Raw genomic sequence first — 23,503 nt, 5'->3', positions numbered from 1 at the left:
TGCCGAGTTCGTCACATGATCATTGCTGACCTTATATCTTCCGTGAATAAGGATTGGAATATGATGAGCTTCAGCTACATCTCACATGCGTACGTGGATATCCGGCCCCTCTTGGATGCCGTCATTGACGCCAATTGAGGTAAAGTTCACAAATAAGGTTCCTTTATATAGCGGGCCAACCCTTTTTATTTACTCATCTCTAGTATGCAAATTTTGTGAGGTTAAAATTCATATTTTTATAATTTTCCTATGAACAATGATGTGCATCACATAATTAGCTGTTGATTGCTTAAGAAAGACATTATCCTGACTGCCATCATGAGCACACAGTACAAGAAGAGTATTGCGATAGCAGCGCTCATCCGTGTGGGATAGCCCCTGAAGGCCATCAGAAAGCATACTGGGGCCTCGAAGAAGATGATTTACAATATCTTCCATGCATGCTCGCTGCCATCTTAATCCTCTTCTCGTACTGTGTGCTCATAGTGGCGACTATGACAATGTTTTTCTTAGCAATTGACAGCTAATAATCATGTGTTATACACTATTTCTCATAGGAAAATTGTAAAAAAATGACTCTTAACCTCATAAAATTTGCATACTGGAGATGAGTAAATAATAACGGTGTACCCGGTATATTGATTAGAAAATCACTTAGGAACGACAGCACCGTAACAAAACTCGAAATATTTAAAGAGGTTTAGTGATATAAATCACTAAGGCTACTTAATAATACAATATGAAGTTGACTCTGGGCTTTTCTGACTTTGAAAATGTAATCGCAAGTCGAGTTGAAAAATAATTGTTTGAGTCGACACAACACTAGAAAATATATACAGGGTTTTGTCACGAACTCTATATCAGAAATGAGGGGGTAATTTGGTATAATAAATGTATAGAGAAAGCAATTAAGGGTTGTTGTTTTTTTTCAAATAAATAAATAACAAATGAGTCACAAAGTTTTAGATGTTTTATCTTTTTGCTCTTATTGAAATAAGAACAGTTGACACATTTATAATTTTTCTGAAGATTGTGTTACACATAATATTAGAAATACAGAGTTGATTCGTCACATATTGAAATGATGTGGGTGACTTACGATCAACGATATTCATTTCCCTTTGCAGCAGATAGTATAATTATTTACAAATTATTTTAACGTGAGGTCATTAACATTAATTTACTCTTTTTATTACAGATTTATCCCCCGATGAACGCCCTCATCGGGAATTGACAAAATCATTCACCGAAGCGGCAAATTCTCTGAATAGCTCATCCTGCGGGGGAGGCAAAATGGAGTACGCTTGGCTCGAACCACGGCATGATCCCATCATCACTGATACCAACTTAGCGGAAATTGATTTTGAGGATTTTCGAAATGAGGATCTTGTCTATGCCTTTTCATGTGGGGTAAGAAATATTTTATGATATAGTCATGCTATTTATCTAGGTATGTTATTATTATTTTTGCCTAGGATCTATGTTCGATTTTTTTGTTATTTTGCAAACCACAGGTTCTGGTTGAAACCTATATATTGACAAAGTATTCACCCTCATTGACATGCCAGGATCCTCTTTGATCATCTGCTCCAGCTTGACAAAAAAAGGACTTTCTCCTGTCCTCCAAGGCCTTGGGGCCTCTGAATGATGGCTCTGGGATCCTTCTTCTCCTCTAGCCTCTTTTCAAGATCTGTATAGTTTTTATATTGACTCTGAGAATATCGGCAATCTCACGATTTCTTGCTTTACCACTGTTGTGCACCAATGCCATGATGCCTGTACACTTCTTTTCCTGTTCATTGAATTCAATGTGACACAGATTCTCGTATGTTCCTTCCATGTTAATTGTATGATACTAACGAGCAGATGATTTCCAGATCTTTCTATTAGTATATTGGCAAGGCTGATATCGAATGTTGTATTTGAGTTATGAGCGTTTCCGTCAGGCGAACATTAGAAGTCTGTACCCTGTATATGACGAAATAACAAATTTTGATTTAGGTGTAAAAGTAAATGGTTATCAGTGATATTGAAGTTATGACTGATCCTTCTTGCTGAAGGATTACTTTTAGATTGTTTTATGGTACCCAGAAAATATACTGCCCTTGGTCAGAGGAGCCTTTTAGAGACAAATATAGCCTTCATTTAATATTAATAGTCAAAAACAAAGAAATTCAGACTTTCTCATATCAATTTTATTATAAAAATAGGAAAACTCCATTATTCATAATGAAATAATGGAGTTTCCAAGCTTAATTTTATAAATTAAATATATGAGTTATAGCAATTTGGACGAAACCCCCACGAAATTTAATCCATACTCAATTTAGGGAAAAAATTATTCTGGCTTTCTTTTGTGCTGACGGGACACACATCCCGGGAAGAACAAAAGTATAAAAAATTACTTGATGAAAAAACAGAACAGGATAGAATTTCATAAAAAGCCCTAGGATAATAATAAATAAAAGTTTATACTATATTTTGAATCTCTTACTTAGTATTTTAATGCATTGCCAAGTTGTGCAATTTGCCTTTAAATGTGAGGATTAATCAATTTTTCAATTTGTAAATATTGGGATATTTTCATGATAAATGATAACCACAATCGGTTGAGTCTAGAAAAGGTTAATGGAAGAATGTGCAAAACAGAAAGGAAATATTTGAGGTGGAATTTTGTAAAGAATTTTGTATGTTTGTTTCTTACATGTAAGGACATCAAAAATATGTACATTTGTGCGGTGTCTATACAAAAGTAATATTAAAAGAAATCAAAAAAGTGAGAAATTACGAATCTACTGTTCTACAACTTAAATATTAACACATTTAGTTTACTTATTGCAGTCACATATGGATTCATATTCTAATTCCTGGGTTTAATTGAGACTTCAATCGATGTTAGTTATATTTTAGAGCCTTCATTTACTATACAAAAGACTTTGTTTAGCTCCTATATGACCTTTCAAATATATTCTGTCATATTCTTTTTCTATAACTGTTAAGGGAATTTTTATGACCTTAAAAAGAAGTGCAATTTGTGGGGCTTCTCAAGGATTCATCAAAATAAATTATAAATAAAAATGTAGGATCATTTCATTGAGAATACCAACTTTTTAGAAAAATCAAGCTAACTTGATTTTGTGTTGACGGACATTATTTATTGTGCATACATTAGGTTGAGGGAAAAAGTAATTTTGTATTCATTTTTTGGGCCCTTTTTTTAGCTAAGTATATCTTGTTCATTATTGGTTACATCGGATCATACGATAAGGTGTTGTAAATGTGTGAGTCTATACTACAAACCCTTTTTGGAGAGTATTGTGCTTGGCCGGTTCAGCCGTTAATTACTGTGCGTTGCGTATGGAGGTCTCAAAGGAAGAAATTCACCATATTTTACATTTTTACCATCTGAAAGGGGAAAATGCCTTGTTTCTCTAGCGGATTGTAACCGGTGATGAATAATGGATCACTTAATTCAATGTCAAGAAACATAAATTGTAGTCGAAAGCCAACAAAGCGGCCCAGACCTTGGCCAAGCTAGGATTGACTGACATATAGGTGTGTTTGGTGTCATGGGCGAAGAATAATCTTCTACAAGATGCTCAATTTTCCCCTCTACTGTGTACAAATCGACCGTTTGAAGATGGCAATCAAACGGCAGGGGTCCACGTTTGCGAATGGGAGAGGAAGTGTGTTTCAAAAAAGACGCCGCCAGGCTGCACATATCTTTGATGACACACCAGAAGCTCCAGATCAGATCGGAATTTCTTATGCATCCACTCTACAGTCCAGACCTGGAACCAAGTAACTATTACCTGTTCCTCTCTATGACCAACGCGCTTGGGGTTATAGATTTGACCTCAGTAAAGACCTGTAAAAGTTGGTTGTTAAGGGGTTCTACGAGAAGTTGGATTCCTGTTGGAAATAAGTTATCAAACGGAACGGTGCATATTTGGCTTAAATCAGATGATTGTAACGCTTTTTATAAAGCATTGAAATAAAGCGAAAAATACGAAATTACTTTTTCCCCAAAGTATTATATACTTAGATGTGCCAATAAGTTATTTATAATAAAAAAGGGCATTATTTTACGCTGCAAGTTGGTTCGTTCATGTAGAAACATGGAATAGAGTTGAAAAAATTATGACCTGTCATTATGTTAAAACAAAACCCAAAAATTAACGTTGTATCCGTCCAGAAGAGCAGCTTAGCTTTTAAAACATTTCATTAGATTAGCTGCGAGCAGCTATGATACGGGAAGGAAGAAAAAATATAAATCCCACTCATTATCTACTAAATATATATGGACAGGAATGACTCTTAAAGTAAATCCTCAGTTCTACTCCGAGCCCAACAAGTTATAACCCCCCCAATAAACTCTCAGTGTTATTCTCTACCAGATGAGCCTGAGAGTATGAGCACATCCACCTTATACTTAGAAAAATGAATGAAAGATTAATGATGACAGCTGTGGAAAATAAAAATAATACACTGTTCAGGTTGCAAATACAAACAGTTTCGAGGTCATATTTTTAGCAACTCCAGAATACAACTAGGATTTTTCTTCGGTCCTGCTCATAATTGCATAGAAATTTGGATGGATATAAATAAATTATGATAAGAGCCTATACAAACAAGTTTTATGCCTTCTTTGAAGCGAACATTAAAGTGCCCATGAAGCTTCCAAAAAAACAACTATTGAGGAGGGCAAAATCAATTTATATTTATGATATACATATGTAGATAAAGGGTTATGATTATATTTATTGTATTTTTATCTGATTACAAGTTTCGTCAAGTTGAATAGATAGATAGCATTTATGTTTTGTTCTTTCTTTGTTTGTGTTCGTGTGTGCTTAAGAAAGAAAGATTGATTAATCTATTTATTATTATGGCAAGAAACAAAGTATAGAATAAGTCACATTTCTATGAATACCTTCTTGAAATATTCTTCCTGCCGATGACACATGAATCACCCTCATTCCTTAAAAGGGCCCTCTTCATAAATATTTGCAAGAAGTTTTTAATTTATTCAATATTAAAAATATAATTAAATACTGTGGTGATGTGACTTGGTCCAAAACCGAATGATTCTTTCAGTTCAGTCTGAAATGGTTTTACTAAACTGTTATTTGTGTACCTCACTAACACAAAAATGTAAACAGCATTTTCTTGTCAGCTGTCTATTTCCCCCTAATGTGTGCTCTTAACATTGATTGGTTGAATTCAAATTAGTTTGTCCTTGCTTTGCAAATTTATTCTTTTGTAAAACGTCATTTTTTGTAGACTGCAGTTTTGGGGTTTAGCCTGGAAATCCTATACCAGTTTGGTACCAGTATAATTTTTGTAATACCGAACTAACTTGATCCACAGGAGCGTCCGTAGAATTATATATATATACTTTTTTTTTTTTTTTTGGTCTTTGATTTTATTATTAAAAAGATAAAGAAAAAAAAATTAGAAAAAGAATCGAAAAATTAAATTATTTAGAAAAAATTTCAAATATTTTAATTTAAATAATTTTTTTAGAAATCCATTGGCATGCCCAAATATCTAAATTTTTTGGAAAAAAAAATCTATTGCTATTCTCCAAAAAGTTTATTTTTTTAGAAATTTTCAAAGATGAAATAATTTTTTTTTAAATTAAAAAATATTAAATTAAATTTCAAATGTTTAATTTATTTCGTAAAAAACATAAGTTCGTGGGGGGGGGGGCTACAGCCCACCTCCTGTAGACGCCTATGATCCAAGTTCGGTCCGGACCTTGTTCTAAAATAGGGTCTACACACAGACAAAAAAGTCTATTTTGGACTGATTTGATCCAACTTCGGTCTAAACCGGTTTCGTAGTAAAATTCGGTCATGATTCGGTCCCACGTTATTTTCTTAAAAAATAAATTTATGTGGGAAAAATGACATAATTTTGTACGTGCTACTTTATTTCAAGAAGCAAATATTTATGTCCTTTTTTGCTTGTTGTTACCTTTATTTTATCACGTAATCATTTTCATTAAAAAACATAAAAAGTACAAAATCAGTTGATAGTTAGCCAATTGTTCCCAGTTTATGAAGAGCTGATTCTAGTTTAACCAATCAACATTTAAAACATTGGATAGTGGAAAAGAAGCATAAAAATCAACAGCTCACAATAATATTCAATGTAAATTTATATTTTAGTGATGCAAGGCCGTTTGTGATCAAGTAAAAAATATTTCAGAACGGAACAGTAAAAAAATCGGTGTTGCACAAGGATTGTAGTGGGACATAATTATTTTGAGTCTCATACCGGTATAAGGCTTCCAGATAGAAACCCAACACTAATATATAGTGGTATGATATTGTCTTCTAGGAACTATCCAAATGGAAACATAAAATACAACGAAGATAAATAAATATTTTTCGAATGAGTCATTCACATGTGGTTTTTGGATGTCTTCTATAACTATATACTACCATTATGTATTAATAATGTTTTTATTATTCTCCATTTCAATATTATGTTCACTTTCTCCCTTGACATCATTCCTGATATTTTTATTTTCACAAGAGTCGACCGGAGAAAATATCTTTAAAAAAGATTAGTAATGAATATATGTTGTATACCTACTAAAAAACCCAGAGTTACATTATGTACGTATAATTATTCGGGTTATAGCAAATTAAGAAGGTAAAAAGAGCGGAAAAGGAAACACTGACGAAATGCATTCACTTCAAAAAACTGTACATGTTCAATCTAACTAATAGGATTTTTTTTTTTTGCCTTTGTTTATCGATGATTAATTGCTGCAAAAGTTTTTATTATGATTTGTTTTTAGTTTGTTTAATCTTCTTTTTAAAATCCCACGGAAACTTTTTATATAATATAAAATTATTTATTCCCCATTATTGGTTATTAACATGTCGCCTCGAAGGAGTGAGGCATGTGCAAATAATATATACATTTGGGGTTTTCTTGCGGGATCTCATTTTCCCAGGAAGTCAATTTATTTAAATATTTTCTAATAAAAGCTTCATTAAATTATAAATACTCAATTGCGTTAAACGTTCAATATATATTAAATCAAAAATAACATCACTCATATCAATTTTTTATAAGTGGGTGTCCAACAAAGTGGGACCCGTGGGTCCTAATATAACTAATCCGCCCTGCACGAAACTATCAGACCTCATAATGGCGTAGAGGTGACTCCTTTCCTTGGGAATGAGATACCAGGATCGAAAAAATAAAGCACCCCTTCACGATAAGTAGATAATTTTCTTATTTCAGAATGATATCACTTAAAAAATACAAAATGGAACAAAAATCCTTGGAGATGCATATTTTTTTATAGATCCTTTTTTTTAAGAGTTTGTATTGAATATTTTTCTATTAAATAAGCTATGATATTTCGCATCACTATGTACTATGAATAAGTTATAAGGGTCTAAAGAAGAGCGTCGTGTTTCATCATTTTTCAGCCTAAAAATGGAAATATATCGAGTTAAGAACAAGAGGCACAGAATCAATAACAACACCTTTTGGTCATAAAAAACACTTATACATAAGTTTTATTAATTCTACTTTTAGATTTGGAGATTGCTTTAAGGGTAAAAAATGACTCTTAACGATTAGGAATCCTAAATAACTATAATTCTAGATATTTCAGAATTCAAATGATTGAAAGAAAAATTGAGAATCAAACTTGTACCCATTCAAAAAGGAAAAATCCTCTTCGGGATTCTTAGTTCCTATTTTTTCCACCAGACTCATGAATTCCTATGAAGTTAAAGTTAAATAAGTAAAGAAAAAGGCGACTATTTTTTACTTCATGTTTCTTCTATGCAAAGTATTATATATATTAATTTTTTTTATCTGAGAGTACGTTGACTATAAGCGTAGGGCGTCCGCAGGGCTTGGCTGTAGCCCCTCTCTATAAAAAGAAGAATGAATCTTTGCTTTTTGCTAGAAAATTTAACATATATATATTTTAAGATTTATTTGATTTCGTAATTTGAAAAAAAAAAAATATTTTCCGGGAAATGTGAAACACCAACATGTATATGTATATATATTTAATGTGAAACAAAATGAGTACACACATTGGTGCATTTTTTTATCACATTAAAGTCATTATAGTAGTGTGTTTTATTAAGGCCATTTTAAAGAACAATGCTTTAAAATTATATAAATCATGTTAGTGATGAGGTCAGTAGCTACTTTAATTAATCATTATGAACCTCAAAAAAATAAAGCACTTTAATCCAAGTGGTCTTGTGGTATAAGAGAGGGGGCAGGTAAAAATTATAAAAATTACCACTTAAATGTTTGTCCATTGAAATCTGAAAGCTTACTAATTCAATAATTCATGAAAGTTGAGTAATTTAAATTAACTCATATTTCGATATATTAAATTATAAAAAAAATAGTTACTAAACAAAACAAATCTGAGTTCTCTGGCGTACATATAAGTCGAGAAAATTACACTTGGATATGATCGGCGAATTTCTATTCCCGTACTCCAAGCATTTGGGTGTCTCCAGGACCACCGTGTACCCCATCTGCAAGTCCTGAAGGTTGAAAATGAAGACTGGTTCTTTCAAAAAGACCAAACTTGAACCCTTTAGGTATTGAAGAAAACAGACGAGGCTAATCCCCTCAAGTCTATGAGGGCCCATGCAAGAGATCTCGGGATTTCACACCAGACTATCCAGAGAGCTTTTAAAAAAATGGATGGAAAGAGTCTTGTGAGGGTAAAAAGCCATCTTTTCCTTTGCAAGACTCTTTCAAATGAGTCTTCTGAGTCCTTGTGAACTCTTTTTTGAGCCCTGATGCCCCTCCCCCGGTTAGACTTTTCATGTGAATGTTGAGGGAGGCCTGCAGTGTCCATCATCCAAAGCCTCAATGAGAACTAAGTACTCGGATGCCATGGCAGAGGACAACATCCACAGCGGCTGCCATACCTTCCACCGCCTCCTGGAAGCCATGATTGCCCCTAAGGGTTCCTATATTAATGATTGCACACATCTATTTATAGTATTAATTTTATTGTTAATCAATAAAATATATCTTGTTGAAGTTTAAAATTCAAAGTGTTCAGATTTTAATGGACCACTCTGTATACATGTACAATATGTCATTAATCCATTTGGCAAACGCAGCTTGAGTTATCTTTGGGCTTGGGTATACTTACCTATGTATGGTGTGGCAGAGGGGGGGGTACTTTCAATCTGGAGGTCAAGGCTAAATTTTAGCAATCCTACGCTCCATATTTACAAAAGTATATTATAAGGAAAAAAATATCAAAATGAATTTCGGATCTTGTATCTTTTTTAGAAAATAGATTTAAGATCTTTGGATGAGGGCCTTTCTATATTATGACACCCATTTCAGAATATATTTTGACGAAACTAATTTTAAATTTTTATTATTTGTTATTACTTTAATTCTTGAATTTTATTAGACAATAAATTTTGAATCTTTCTTGTGCTTAGTTTTTTTTTTAATACCATTTGACGCCCCATAGAATATTTCTATCAGGAAGGTCATACGAATCCCTGCTACTCCGATACTGTGTATATGTATGAATAACTAGAGTTTTTTTGGAGTTTCATTACTCATGCTAAGGCTCGTTTCCACCTATTTAAGCATGATGTTGCTATTGTTTGTGACCTTTTTGAGGACATAATTGTATGGAACTGATATTAAAATTTATAAAGTTAGAAAAAAAAGTACAAACCGACGATGAAAGAAGGTAGAAACGTGTCTTGTACGTGATGTATATTTTTAAGAGTTGTGGAAGATATGTGATGGGTCAACACTAAGGTAATCTTGAAATGAGAAAATCCAAATTAATTTTTGTAGCATCATGTATTTATACAACACCTCATAATCAATATAGCAGATTTTGTGATAGATACATTATAACCTTCATTTGATTTATATTTTATTTGACTCCGACATGACCTTTCAAATATCATATTATTTTATAACTTGCGATCAGGAACTTTTTGCAGCCTTTTAAATGCAATTTGTGGCGCCTTGAAGGAAATAATCAGGATAATTTATTATTAAAAATTGAAGATAATAAAATTTGTTCAAGAAAGTAAAATATGGGAGTCAGAATCATCTTAACTCGCTCTTGAAGAGTTTGGATTTAAACATTACGATATATCCATGTAATCAATTACTTTCAAATTGAAATAACTACAATTGTGTTATATAAAAAATATGACGTCATCTCTTGAGCATAGCCCTTTTATCAGGTTCATTCAACATGGCATTACCTCACTCACTAACAAAAAAAATATACAAGTATTTTGATGTGACATGTCTATCTTTCTGCTATTTTATAAGTAGCAGCCAAAAAGTTGGAGTAATAATTTTAAAGAAAGGATTTACAGTACTTGAGATAAGGATAATACAATAATTGAATGTTCCATGGATGATCAATATATTTATATATCATTTAATAAGAATGACTAAAATGTAAATATTCTGTGGTACATAATAAATTTCAAATGCTCAGAGTTGTATTACTTATAAATCCATAGTATCCATGTAGTTTTAATAAATCAAAATGAATAGTTGGTAATTAGAATGAACACTGTTATAATTAAATACTGCATTTTAAGGCGAATAAATTGCAACTTGTACAACTTTCTTATAGAAGTCTTAAATTGTACAGACATCGCAACATGTACAACACAAAATATGTATATTGGTCATTCAATTACTTCTATTATTAAATTTTGGCTCTCATACACAAATACTAATGTATAGCTACGCCTTTAATAAGACATTATTATAATAGAGTATCGAATAAAATACTATGTAGGATTTTAATTTTATGAAATATATCAAAGTTATGCTATCATGTAATCGGGCTTGCTAGAATTTTCAATATGATGTCCCATATCGACTCCTCAGCAAGACAGACAGATATGATGTCATAGAGTATAACAGAGGTAGTCATGCAGTAACAGTCAAGGAAGGGGATATATAGCTACTCTTGGTAACAGTTATACTCTTTGACGTCGCTATTAAAAAGCGCGGTGGAAGTCAAACATTTGTAGGAAAAGCGTTATGGTAACACAAAGCTATGTATATTTCATTTTTTTTTTTAAATTGTGGATAAATTATATGACAGTGATAGTCTGGGAGTACTTAGGATACTAATAACAGTTGACATTATTGACCAACTATCAAATGATTTCGGGGATTTTTATGTTTCTTATTAGAAGAAAGGCTGCGTGATACAATATAGGTAACGTCCTACTGAATGCTGTAGATTTGAAGCTTTGTTTTAATAGACGATCATGGATTAAATCCTAAAGTTGATTCATTTTCCAAATTTTTAAGATCAAAGGCTTTATGTTAAAATGTCTATAATTGGTGCCAAGTGTTAATTAACCGTTGCTTATGGTATTTAGACCTAATTGGATAACGTTGTGCGTTTATCTATAATTGAATTCTTCCTTATACATATAGGTGCAACATTTGACAGTATCATGTCATTCCTTAGAGTCACCTACATAAGTAGTGCAAAGAAACGCTCCTTTATTTAATCCCTAATGTATTTATAAATTAAATTTGTCCTCCTGGGATGGAATACAAATCTTTTTTGCCATTTTTTCTCATATTACTTCTTCATATATTGCTCCTTTGTTCTTTCCCCTCTGTGTTGTACATACATATTCATATTATGTTGCATTTATTATAAGATTAAGTTAAATCTGATTGGATTTACAGATAGTAATATCAGGTGATTATGTACGTGTATCTGCTTACTCTACCTAAGGCGTCCACAGGGGAGGGCTATAGCTAATTTTTCTTGGTCAATATCAAAAAGTCCAAACACGGAAATAGGGGTTAATTTTTTTGAAAGATTTCTTATCTTATTAAAAAAAAAAAAAGTGTTATTCGTGAAAGAAAATTATGCTCCAAAAATATTATATTTACAAATTTTACAAAACTTTAATATTTCAATTTTTTTTCTAAAATGTTTTTATTTTTGTAAACGGCTGTGGATTTCTGAAATTTTACAAAAAAAAAATTTTTTTTTTTTTTTGTGAATAGCTATAGATTTTTAAAATTGTTTTCCAAAAAAAAAAAACCAGTTTTTTTTTTTAAATTTTCTCTTACCGTTCTTATTATTATTTGGTTCTGGAGGAAAGAACATCTGAGGGTTCAGTAACTACGTATGATCATGCTCATAGATATATATTTTTGATAAACAGTAAAGCTTTTATTTGATGGTCGTATTTTAACATTCAAATAAATACTAGGCAATAGTTCAACATCATTTTTTAAATCTTATTAATGAAACACTAGTTTTTATTCTTATCAAATTTGATTGGTTAGGAGGGCCCCCAAGATGGCTGACATCAATAATACTCATGTCACCTAGCTCCAAGATTTAGTTTTTTTTTGCAAAAAAACATAAAAAGTAAAAATTCACATCTCTCATTTCATACATACAAATTCGTAATATCTTACCTGTGTCTTCCAATGCTAATTTATTACCTTCATAATAACAATCCTTCCTTGTGCAATAACCGCATAGACACATTATTTTTTTTTTATTATTTTATTTATCGAAGTATATTTTAAGGCAAATATTTGTACATATGTAAGTATTTAAGTAATTGACCATGTCGGGATATAAAAGGCACTTTGAGTTGACTCTTTGTTTTCTCTGCATTCATTTGATATTTTGAAAATGTATGTACGGTTGTCCGCAAGGGGTGCCCCCCATTTCCAAATTTCAAAAAAAAAAAAAAATATATTCAAATTTTTTACCAAAAAATTAATTTTCTATGAATAGTTGTTTGACTTTTTTTTCAAAAAATTTGATATTTATAATTAAACTTAAATTAAAAAATTTCGAACAAATTATATTTTTGTAACCCGGTGTGGATTTTTGAAATCCAAAAAGCAAGCCTCGCCCTCCAAAAAATAAAATAAATTAATAATAATAGTATATATATATATATAGATATATATTTATATATCATACCAATATTCCTACACAAAGCTACAAACCATGTGTCAGAATGAAGTCCATGTGATAAATATTTTTCCAAATATATTGGAATATTAAGCTCGTGGTAACTATTCAATCTTTATGAATTCACCCTTTTATCTGAATTAATAAGATGTATTCAGTGAAAGGAATGAAAAATTGCATACGTCTTGAGTGATGATTGTGTTATGCAAAAAAATGACATTTTTCCCGTGAAAAAAGATCAAACAAAGAATATACTCGGGCTAACAGGCACGTTTCACCTACATGTTGTAGAGCTTTGCAGATCAGCTAATCAGAGAAGAGCTCAATTTGAAAATAATATGTAAAGCCTAGTGTAGGGTTTTGGTATGGAAATTCTGAGACCTTTATAAATGTAACTAATTCAGTCTAAGTTGGGTTTGAAATAGTCCCGTTGTAATTTTTGGTCTTGATACGGTCCCACAATAATAAAAGAAAAAAAAAGAACATATTTTAGATCATGATAATTTGGATTCACGGTTCTTTCTAAAGTTATAAATAAATTATAATTTAGATTTCTTAATTACATTTTAACTGTTTTTGATTCCCACATGGTCAGTTAATCTTCTTTTTCTAACTCATTAAAGCTTAAAGAACCTCAACCCACAACAATGCGCTCCAAGGTACATGCTTAGTTATGTAGGCATGAAACAATGAATCGTATTTGTTCAATCATTCTTTATTTTAATATATATGTACTCGCTCATATAAAATAATTATATTTCTTACAAAATATAAATGAAAAGTAAGAACAAGTGACTGGAGTCGTATTTCAAACATTTGTAATAGGATCTAATAAATAATTGTGAAATGAATTTCGTAAATCAAATGATACAGTACATGACATGAGTGTCTGCTGTGGAATAATATATAATATACATACATATTGTAGGTGACTGAATGTATATAATATGAATGGTGGTGTAACAGGGATGGAAATTTCGAATTGTGTACGATGATCTGTCATAAATATATATAATGTATATATGTTTTAGAATTAATAAAACAAACTGCGTTAAATATTCTAAAATATTTTTTGAAGCATCATAATTTACGTGTTGTTACAAGACAGTGAATACATTTCAATGTTGTACATACATATGTAGATTAAAATAATATTGGATTTTTTTTAGTGATTAGGGTAAAAAGCGTCTCGCATAAAATAATTTCAAATGTATGTTATTAGCAAATAAAGCAAAGTATGTCTCTATGTAAAACAGTAATAAGGACTTTAAAAAGAAACCTTGAGTAAACTTATAAGCCATCTAGCGAGTAAAAATAATGAATAACAGGATTAGAGAAATATTTTTATTTGGGAGTGTGGCTTTGGTTTATGGAATTTTTTGGAAAAAATCCAAAAATTAAATTATTTGGAAAATATTTAATAAGTCAACATAATTTTACAAGAAGTTATTATTAAAAAAAAAAGATTGAAAAATTATTTTTTTTTGAAAAAAATTCTAAAAATCATAGTTATTAAGAGAATATACATTTTTTTTTTGAAAAGGAATTAAAATATTAAATTTTTTGTTAAAAGTTAACAATAATTAGTTTTTTTTAGGAGATTTGCAAAATTAGATTTTTTGAAATGGAAATTTTAAAAATCCATAGATATGTACAGAAAAAATAATTGAAATTTTTTAATTATTTTTGAAATTTTCTATAAAAAAAATTCAAATATTTACAGCTACTCAAAACAATTTAATTTTTTTGAAAATATTTGATATAAAAAATCCATAGCTATTCCCAAAAAATTAATTTTTTGGGGAAAAAAAAATTAAAGTTTAAAATTGTTTGCTCTGGTGCATAATTTGCCGGGTTGACAAAAAAAAAAATTCTGGTAAAAAGCAAAAATTCTTTAATTTAGGGGCTTCACTTCCTCCAGTATGTACGAATCTTTTAATTAAATGAAAGTATCTATTTAAGAAATAATAATGTAATCAATTTAAGCTCACAGCTGCTTAGCATGCATGTATAATTCATTGTGTATACTGAGTGCATTATACATAGTACACTCGGATGTATATCATATATATTTTGATATAAGAAATAATAATGTAGTCTTATGAATGAAACATTGGAGGATTGTGCATATACCATCAAGCGGGTATACATGGTTCATTGTATATAGTGATCCCTGATATATTTCAAATGCTGATCTAAGAAATAACAATGAATGAAAACCTAATTAATGAAATATTGCAAGTCTGTGCTTCGAATATGTAGGACTGTGCTTGTTTGTTTTTTCTCTTTTATGTATAGATATATTTACAGTATATGTTTGGATTTGAATCAAATATAAACGTTATTTTGTAAAAATGTATTTGTTTGTTTGTGTTAGTGAGCACTCTAGAGACTAAAGTACTCATCAGTCATGCCATTATAATAGGCAGAGTCAAAAGTTACGAGCGTTTTTTACTTTATTTTGACGATAAAATTAACATAATTAGGATTTCTGGCTAATTTTCAGTTCCTTGGCAATTGAATAAGTGCTCACATGCCCATACAACTTGACGATTTCCATTATTTTTTGACATCTTCGACGTCCATATTACTAGAGCGGAATTGTTGGAACCACCACTGTGCGGTTATATTCGATTCTGTATTGCGTCCATAAACAGCACAAAAATATTTTGCCGCCCCCTCCACTTTTTCACCTTGGTTGTAGTGATGCTGAAGAATGTTTCGAATTTTCTCTTGTTTTACTTCCATTTTGGAATGCTCTAATACACAACTGCCTTCACCAAACACAACACTGTAAATGAACTTTTTTTTAAAGTGTACATTAACCTTTCAGCTTCTTTTTTCCCCCTCAAACTCTTTCAATTATTCTTTCATTCTTGAGGCGAAAACACGTCATATGAATTGACATAATTGATTACGTGTGATTGTGCTCACAAAAAACAAAGAGTAACTCTGAGGATGTTTTACAAGATCCGAATAAATCTTGTATTGATTCAACACCTTCAAATATTCACCACAGGGATATTATATTTACTTCTTTGATCAACTCTCTATGACCAACCTATGATACTTCTAAAACAAAAAAATCAAATAAAGGGGGTTTTGGTCATCTATAAGCACTACAGGAAATCTGTTTTTTTTAAAGTCGAAAAGTGATTACCCTAATATACAAGTTGCCACTTGTAAAAACAGAATTCAATTCAATTATAAAATTGGTTATTTTAATTATTTTCAACTAATAATTGAAGCTATCTTTTGATTTTGATTGATTGAAATTACTCAGTTATTATGTATGTATGTATTTACGAGTTATATAACTGTGTGGGCTTTTGAATTTTATAATTTGTTTCATAATAATACTTATCAATGAGTTTGTATTTTTAATCGAAATAGTACAAAATTACAGCATCAATTTATTCATCATCTAAAGAATATTCGGATATTGTATTATCCTGATCATAATTATTGTAAATTTAGTCCTAGACAGGGCTGTGGACGCGCTGAAATTTCAAGGCGAGTCCAATTCCTGAGTCCGACTTGAACTTCAAAATCCAGTCCCGAGTGTAACTAGAATTTCAATTCAGACGCTTGGATAGAATGTATGTATACGTATATCGTAATCTGTTTATCAATCTTTATGAACACTACGACAAAAAATGAATGTAAAAACACTCGTTCATACCCTGCAAAGTAGCTCCCATACTAAAGTATATGAGCAGTAGAAACTTAAGTAATATAGCTTTTATTTTCGTAAAAAGATAAGTTAAGTATTATCTTCAAAACTAAACATTTTCGGTTCGATTATGTATATTTACAAATAATACAGGGTCGTTTATGTAAATCCGGACATCCTGAACAATAAAGAAATCATTCAATTCTGTTATTTCCATTTTAAAATGTGAGGTTGAGCCTTAGCTTTAAGTTAGTTACGCTATTTTTAATTTAAAATAAGTATTTACGATGGAGAAGACCCGGAGAAACACCATCATCTAATTGGCACGCGTGAGACACAGACAAGCGTACATCAGGAAGATGTTCGGGTATCCAAAGAGTACAGTCTTCAACGTCTACACTCACTGGAAGGAGAATTAGCATATAATAGAAAACTCCACAAGTCCCAGAGTCATAAAAAAACACTTCCAGATTCGTTGTAGCCCTGAAAGGGTCCGTAAGGGGATATCCTGGGACTCCGATTAACGTTCTTGCCAAAAAGCCCCAATTAAGTCGTGCAACAGTCTCCAGGCCCATAAACCATAACCTGGGATGAAGTTATACGCCTCTACAGAGGACATATCCTAACCAATAAAATGAAGGCCACGCGGGCTACCCTTCGTTAAGACAATTGCTGAACGATTTGAAGTCCCATGGTAAGAAGAGAAGGTGCAATTTTAGGACCCCCAGACCTGGACCTCTTAACTCCCCCAACGTGAATCCTATAGGTTATTTCTTTTAGGGGTAGTTAGAAATGAAGGTCTCTGCCAATTAACACAACAGCATCAACTCTTTTAAGGCCTCCATGAACAAGTACTGGAACAAAGTATCTCAGGCGGACGTGTTAAAGGCCTGTAAATCCTTTAGACCTCGTATCGAGCGAATGATTGGCGAAGGGGGTGGACACATTGAATGATTTTTTCTTTTGTATTATTAGAAATTGTTAATAAAATTTCAGACCTTTATTGATCAGAATGCAGTTAATTGTGGTCTAGATTTATCTGAACGACCCTGTATATGCGAAAAAACAGCAATACGTATTTACATCTCCCAGTTTCCTCTTATGAAAACGATTGCATTCAGAATTAGGGGCCCTAGTAAACCTACCTTTATGAACAATACAAAACAGAAAAAAGACTCGAGACACGTACTAAATTTAGATGAGTACTTGTCCTAGTAAGAGTCCTGAGAAAACATTGCAAACGTACGAGTTCACGAGTCGAGTCTACAGCCCTGGTCCTAGAACGCCCACTAGGTTCATGCTTTGTCATATGTTTCCGTTTTTGTAAATTCTAATGTATTTTTTTAGTGAATTTCAATTTTGTAGGATCGTTGATTTTTCATATAATTAGGATTTTAGAGCTTATATATTTTTTTTTAATATTCAAAATAACCGACTGTTCTTTCTGATGTTAATAATAAAATGAATTATTTTATTCATAAAACATTTCTAAGATTATTTTTTTTAAACACCCAGTTTTAGGAATTTTTCGCTACAAGGCACTACTTTCATAACTTTGCAAGGTCAAATTCAAGAAATTTGCATGGCCTTCTGTTTAATGATCCATTTATGTTATATATGCCATTGTATCCATAAAGTGATTGAGGAAAAAATCATTATCAAACTACTCAAATCGAGGATTCCAAAACTCATAAATCAAATATGATATCTGTATAGCGTTATAAAGTTAATATTATATATCTCATTTTTTGGTTGGGACTACTTGTACAAAATATACAATACATATAAACTCAAAGGTATTTACAAGTGTGTTGAGTTTGACATCTGTTAGATGATATAAATTTGAATTTTCAAATTGTAATACATCAAAATATGACGATCATGTATGTACACAATGTCATTTAAGGATGTTTGGACATATTACATTGCATATAAATCGAGTCCAAATATATTAGAGGATTGTACAATGCTTAGAAAACTAATTAGATTGTACAATATTGATTGTATTCGTAACTTATTTGTTGGGTTGACATTTTTGTATGAAAAAAAAGCCAGAGGAGAACGTGGGGTAAAACATATGGTACTACTGAAATAAGATCTTTGTTAATATCAGCTGCCTGTTATGTGGCAGAAAATGAATTACTGCTATAACTTTCTACATTTAAAATAGCATAGTACAGAGAAAATATTGTTATGATATTCAAATATTTAATTTATTATGCATTAAAAAAAATACACCATGGATAGGCGAGAATGCTTATTTTAGAGCCAACAGTTTACAACACGAGGACCACCTATTAAATAATGAACAAAATAAAAATCCTACGCAGCAACCGTTTTTCCATTTCTAAACTTATTTTTTCCTCACAAAAATGGCAACTCTACTTATTTGAGTGTTCCACCAATGAGTAGGGTTGTAATATTAATTTTGACTCTTATGAAAAAAGAGAGATAATTTCTGTTCTCATAGGCCTATCTTTGTTGTTAGCTAGATATTGTTAGAAATATATTAAGAATTTTTATAACTTCCATAATTTACATACACATTTAAACACAAACTTAGAAAGTGAATCTTTTTTAACCGCATCAAATAATTATACTATATATATATATATATATGTATCCATTTTATTTGATATAATTTAACTAAATATTTTTTTAATATTCTAATAGGAGGAAGAATCTGGAAGTTCGAGCACAGACATGTCCATATGTCGTTCCGAAGTGTTATTCTCTTCTACAAATCAACCCAATTATCTTGCAACACTCGTTGAGGGTCAATCCGACTCTTGTCTTATTCAAGACTCTCTTACGGATGCGGAATTTAATTACTCTGAACAACTCAAAGCGAATAAGAATCATTATACCCTTACATATTCTCGTGTGGATGGGTCCATGATTGTCTCAGCAACTCCCAAAATGATGTTTGTTGGAGGGGGGAATGAAGTCCCTAGAGGTAACCATAGAGGAGGTAAAAACTGTAGTCATTTTTCTATTTAAAAAAAAAAAGATCTTTATTTTCTCTATCAGATCAAGTTCATGAATTTCAAGAAAGATGCATCCTTTATTTAGTATTGTAGCAAAGTGGCCGGATTATATGTTTTATTTGGAGTACTTTTTTTTAAACTAGTCTCCCTCTGGAAAATATTCGTTTTCTTTTCCGATTATCCTGTCTTGGAGATTAGCTAAAATTTCGACTGCGTCCAAAACGGACTAAAAATCATACATCCACAAAAAATCTTGAGAGATGCTGGCTAACTTTAAGAGTACACGTAAATTTCCAATCCGGTTTCTTATATATCAATGATAGCTTGTATGTAATAGAAAAGGAAGTTCAATCCTTGAAATAAAAAAATAATGATAGCTGCTTAGGAAAAGAAAATTCACTCTTCAAGAAAAAAATATTTCGTGCTATGTAACTTTGTCTTAAACTATTTTGCCTCAAGACTATTTCCCTAATATTAAAATAAATGAAATTTATATATAATTTTTTGTTAAAATTGGTGTTCCTTTGGAATTTTTTAATCAAAATATGATATGTGTATTATTATAAAACGAAATAAATGGTTGTTTTCAGTTGGAAAGATGATGGCATCATGCCCCAAAATTTCTATGCATACACCAACAGAATCATGCTATGTAATGAATTCGAACCAGAGACAAAGTAGATAATACAATTAGTATAATAATTTTAAAAAAAATGAATAAACACGGCAATGATTTCAACAAAAGAATTGATAATCCATTCTCCGTTAGTAGTTATCATTAAACATAATAGACTATTCATACTAAAAAAAAAAATCCATGGATTGGCATACATACATAATATGAGACAAGAACTTCATTACATTATTATTCCAACGGAAAACAAGCATTTAATGCATTTGATAGTAATAAATATTACATATTTTGATTTTAAAAATTCAAAAAGAACATCAATTCCAACCAAAAATAAACAATAACGACGTATAAACCTCATTTATTTATATATTAAGTCCAAATATCCTTGAGGCAAAATGTATTTAAAGCAAAATTTCCTGAGGCAAAATAGTTTAAAGTAAAATTACCGTTCACCAAAAAATGCAACCAATTAGGATCATTGTACGTTAAGGTGGAGCTAATTTTTCAAATGTTCGAAATATGAGGTCCTTATTGTAGCAAAAGGTTCCTTTTAGTCTATAGATACAATTTGTTAACTTTGCAATTTAAAAAATAAAATATATATATTTAGAGGTAGTTCAACGGCCCTAAAGTTTTGAATTTTTCACTTTTTTTAGAAAAAAAAAATGTGTTTTTTTATTTCATCTTCTTAGTACACATTACAACTTTTTTTTTGGGAGAAGTAACAAATTTAGATATAAAAAATTTCTATCAACAAATTTATATATTTTTTTATGATAATTCCGCATCTATGTTTCCAAAAGAACGATAAGTATAGTGACATAAATCGTCGCTTTCCACCTATGTGTTTATTCTGTAGCGTATCAGAGGCAAGTTATTGAAACTGATACATCATTTCAAAGACATTTCTTAATTTTTTCGACCTATTGCCCATACTGAAGAAATACTAATACCAACATTTATTGAGCTTCCAAAAATGGATGAAACAAATCTTTGTTCACTTGATGTGATAGATAAAATATAAGATCAGATTTGAATTAGTTAATTAACTATTCTTAACTTCCATTACAGAAAATTTGTTTTTTTCTTTTTGTGGATCAGTATCATCAATATTAACTTTTTGTCGTGTAAAAGAGACATTAAAACATTATTTTCATTAACTTAAGACTCATTTCTTTTGCCGCAGTTGTATTTTTAGTATTTGTGAGACTGATTGACATATATGCATAGTGTATATTGTGAAGTTTTTCATTAGAACTATATAAGTCATTATATTGATAAGAAAATTTCATTTCTTACTTTTAGCGGATGTAACAACAAGGACACACAATAGTGAATCCACACCCTCAAAGTTCACAACTTGGTCGAATGTCTGTAAAAAGAGTGTGGAGTCCAATGGAAGTAGTGGGGGTAATTTAGTCACTAAGTACATTATAAACGAGGAAAACAACAATCGAGAAACTACAACAAGGAACACCTCTATTGGAGGAGGGCACACAGAAGAAGGCGATCCGACTGTCGAGTCTGAAAGAGGACTTGTGGATCCCGACAGTAGTGCGGCCTCCTCCTCCTCTGCAAAGCTCATTAATCGTTTTTTTGTACGGAATAGCAACAATAACAACAATAGCAGTTCCAATAACAATCCTGAGGTCAGCAGTGGTTCTAATAGTCAGAATAACAGAGTCAACATCAAGGAAGAGTCGCAAGAGCCGCCAGGGGGGGATATACGTTTAAATAGCGCGGGTGAAACAACGACTCCTAGCAGTGTGTATAATACAAGTTCTTCTGGAAGGAGAACTCTCCCAGATCTAGGATTCCTAGAAAATGATGTCAATCTCTGGGATGCCTTTTTTTTAAGAGGTCGGAATTCATCCAAATTTCCCTCAATACTCAAATCTGTAGATGATTCCAAAAACAGTCCATGTCTCAACTCTCCTGTTTATGAAGACATTTTCAAGAAGCGATGGGGTAACAAAAAGGCCCCAGTCGTGGATGCAGCATCTTTAAGACTTCTCCTTCCTCCTGCGGCCCAAAAACATTGCTTATTGAAAACTGTTAGGGAAGAGGACTCAAAGAATAATCATCATCCAGTCCAAGAAGTGTGTCGCTCCTTGTCTCGTTTATCGACTGCAGAAAGATCTATTAGAAAGAGAAGGGATAATAACGGCACCTTGGATGAAGAGGAAGATGATAAAATCTCAGTTGCAACCTCCTCAGATCCAGTCAAAGTTGTTAAAATCAAGGAAGCATGGGCACCCGTGCCGGAGGACGTTGTTATGCGATCCAGAAAGACGCAAAATCTCAATTTAATTAATAATAATAACAATTCAGAGGACAGTTCTTGCAAGAGAAGAAGCTATGTTCCCACAGACTTTTTATCCAAGGTTCTAATGGATCGACCACGGAGATCATCATCTGCAAAGAGAAGGCCTCATCCAGACGGATTTCCAAAGGTAGGCAGAAACTGTTATTGTTTGACTATTTTTTCTCCTTCCTCTTTTCAACTTTAATTAAATTATGAGATAACCCCGAGAGATATACAATTCATTCCATATTCATATTAGTAGAAGATCAGAGTTAGCTACACTATTTTAAAATAATACAATATCATCACACAACATAAAATAACTCTCAAACACAATTATATCTCTTTCTTTTTCAGCGAGTTCATAATGATTCCATAAGTAGTAATGTGAGTGTCAATTTTTTTGTCTTGTTTGGTTTTCCTTGCAATATACATAATTAATTATTCATATAATATACAGCATTTGAATGTTTGAGCTAAGTTCCTAAAAAATTCACATCAAATAACTTTGTCTATCTTAGATGGTACACACCTCACCTCAATTCAATCCTTGAATTTTACTAATAAATGTAACGCCTAATCAATAATAAAATTCTTGGATTTGATTGAACTCATGGTTGTTTTTTTGTCCAGCCATTGAGCATCGATTTCATTGGATATCAATTCATATAATTATTTCTTTAAATTTATCTAATGAAAGCTTTTCTTCCTTATATTTAAATAAATAATCGTCGAATAGGAAACTATTACTTAATATTTGCAATTAACTATAGAATTAAAGTATATCATTTTTTATAAATTTTGAATTAATCATAGCCTAACTAACTTAGTAGATTAATTTTTGACTTTATTACTGCATATCATTTCCATTCAAATCCAGTTATTAACTTGACACAATTTTAATGGGATGACTCAACCCCTA

The 23,503-nt window shown here is 31.3% G+C and overlaps 1 protein-coding gene across 4 annotated transcripts in view; it reads left to right on the top strand.

Moving 5' to 3' along the window:
• LOC121113783 (uncharacterized) overlaps positions 1-23,503 on the top strand; it is a 116,847-nt gene that overhangs the window by 81,354 nt on the left and 11,990 nt on the right. For 2 of the 4 annotated variants that reach the window (XM_040707648.2, XM_071887013.1), the window contains exons 2-5: positions 1,199-1,410; positions 19,329-19,626; positions 21,582-22,729; positions 22,939-22,968. In XM_040707648.2, coding sequence (XP_040563582.1) covers positions 1,294-1,410; positions 19,329-19,626; positions 21,582-22,729; positions 22,939-22,968 — 1,593 coding nt within the window. In that variant the 5' untranslated portion in view covers positions 1,199-1,293. The remainder of the gene's footprint in view (positions 1-1,198; positions 1,411-19,328; positions 19,627-21,581; positions 22,730-22,938; positions 22,969-23,503) is intronic. The other 2 variants (XM_071887017.1, XM_071887014.1) reach the window with 1 other exon arrangement.

This window comes from Lepeophtheirus salmonis, chromosome 1, assembly GCF_016086655.4.
Source record: "Lepeophtheirus salmonis chromosome 1, UVic_Lsal_1.4, whole genome shotgun sequence".
NCBI classification, from domain to species: Eukaryota; Metazoa; Arthropoda; class Copepoda; order Siphonostomatoida; family Caligidae; genus Lepeophtheirus; species Lepeophtheirus salmonis.
This window is presented reverse-complemented; position numbering and strand designations above follow the sequence as displayed.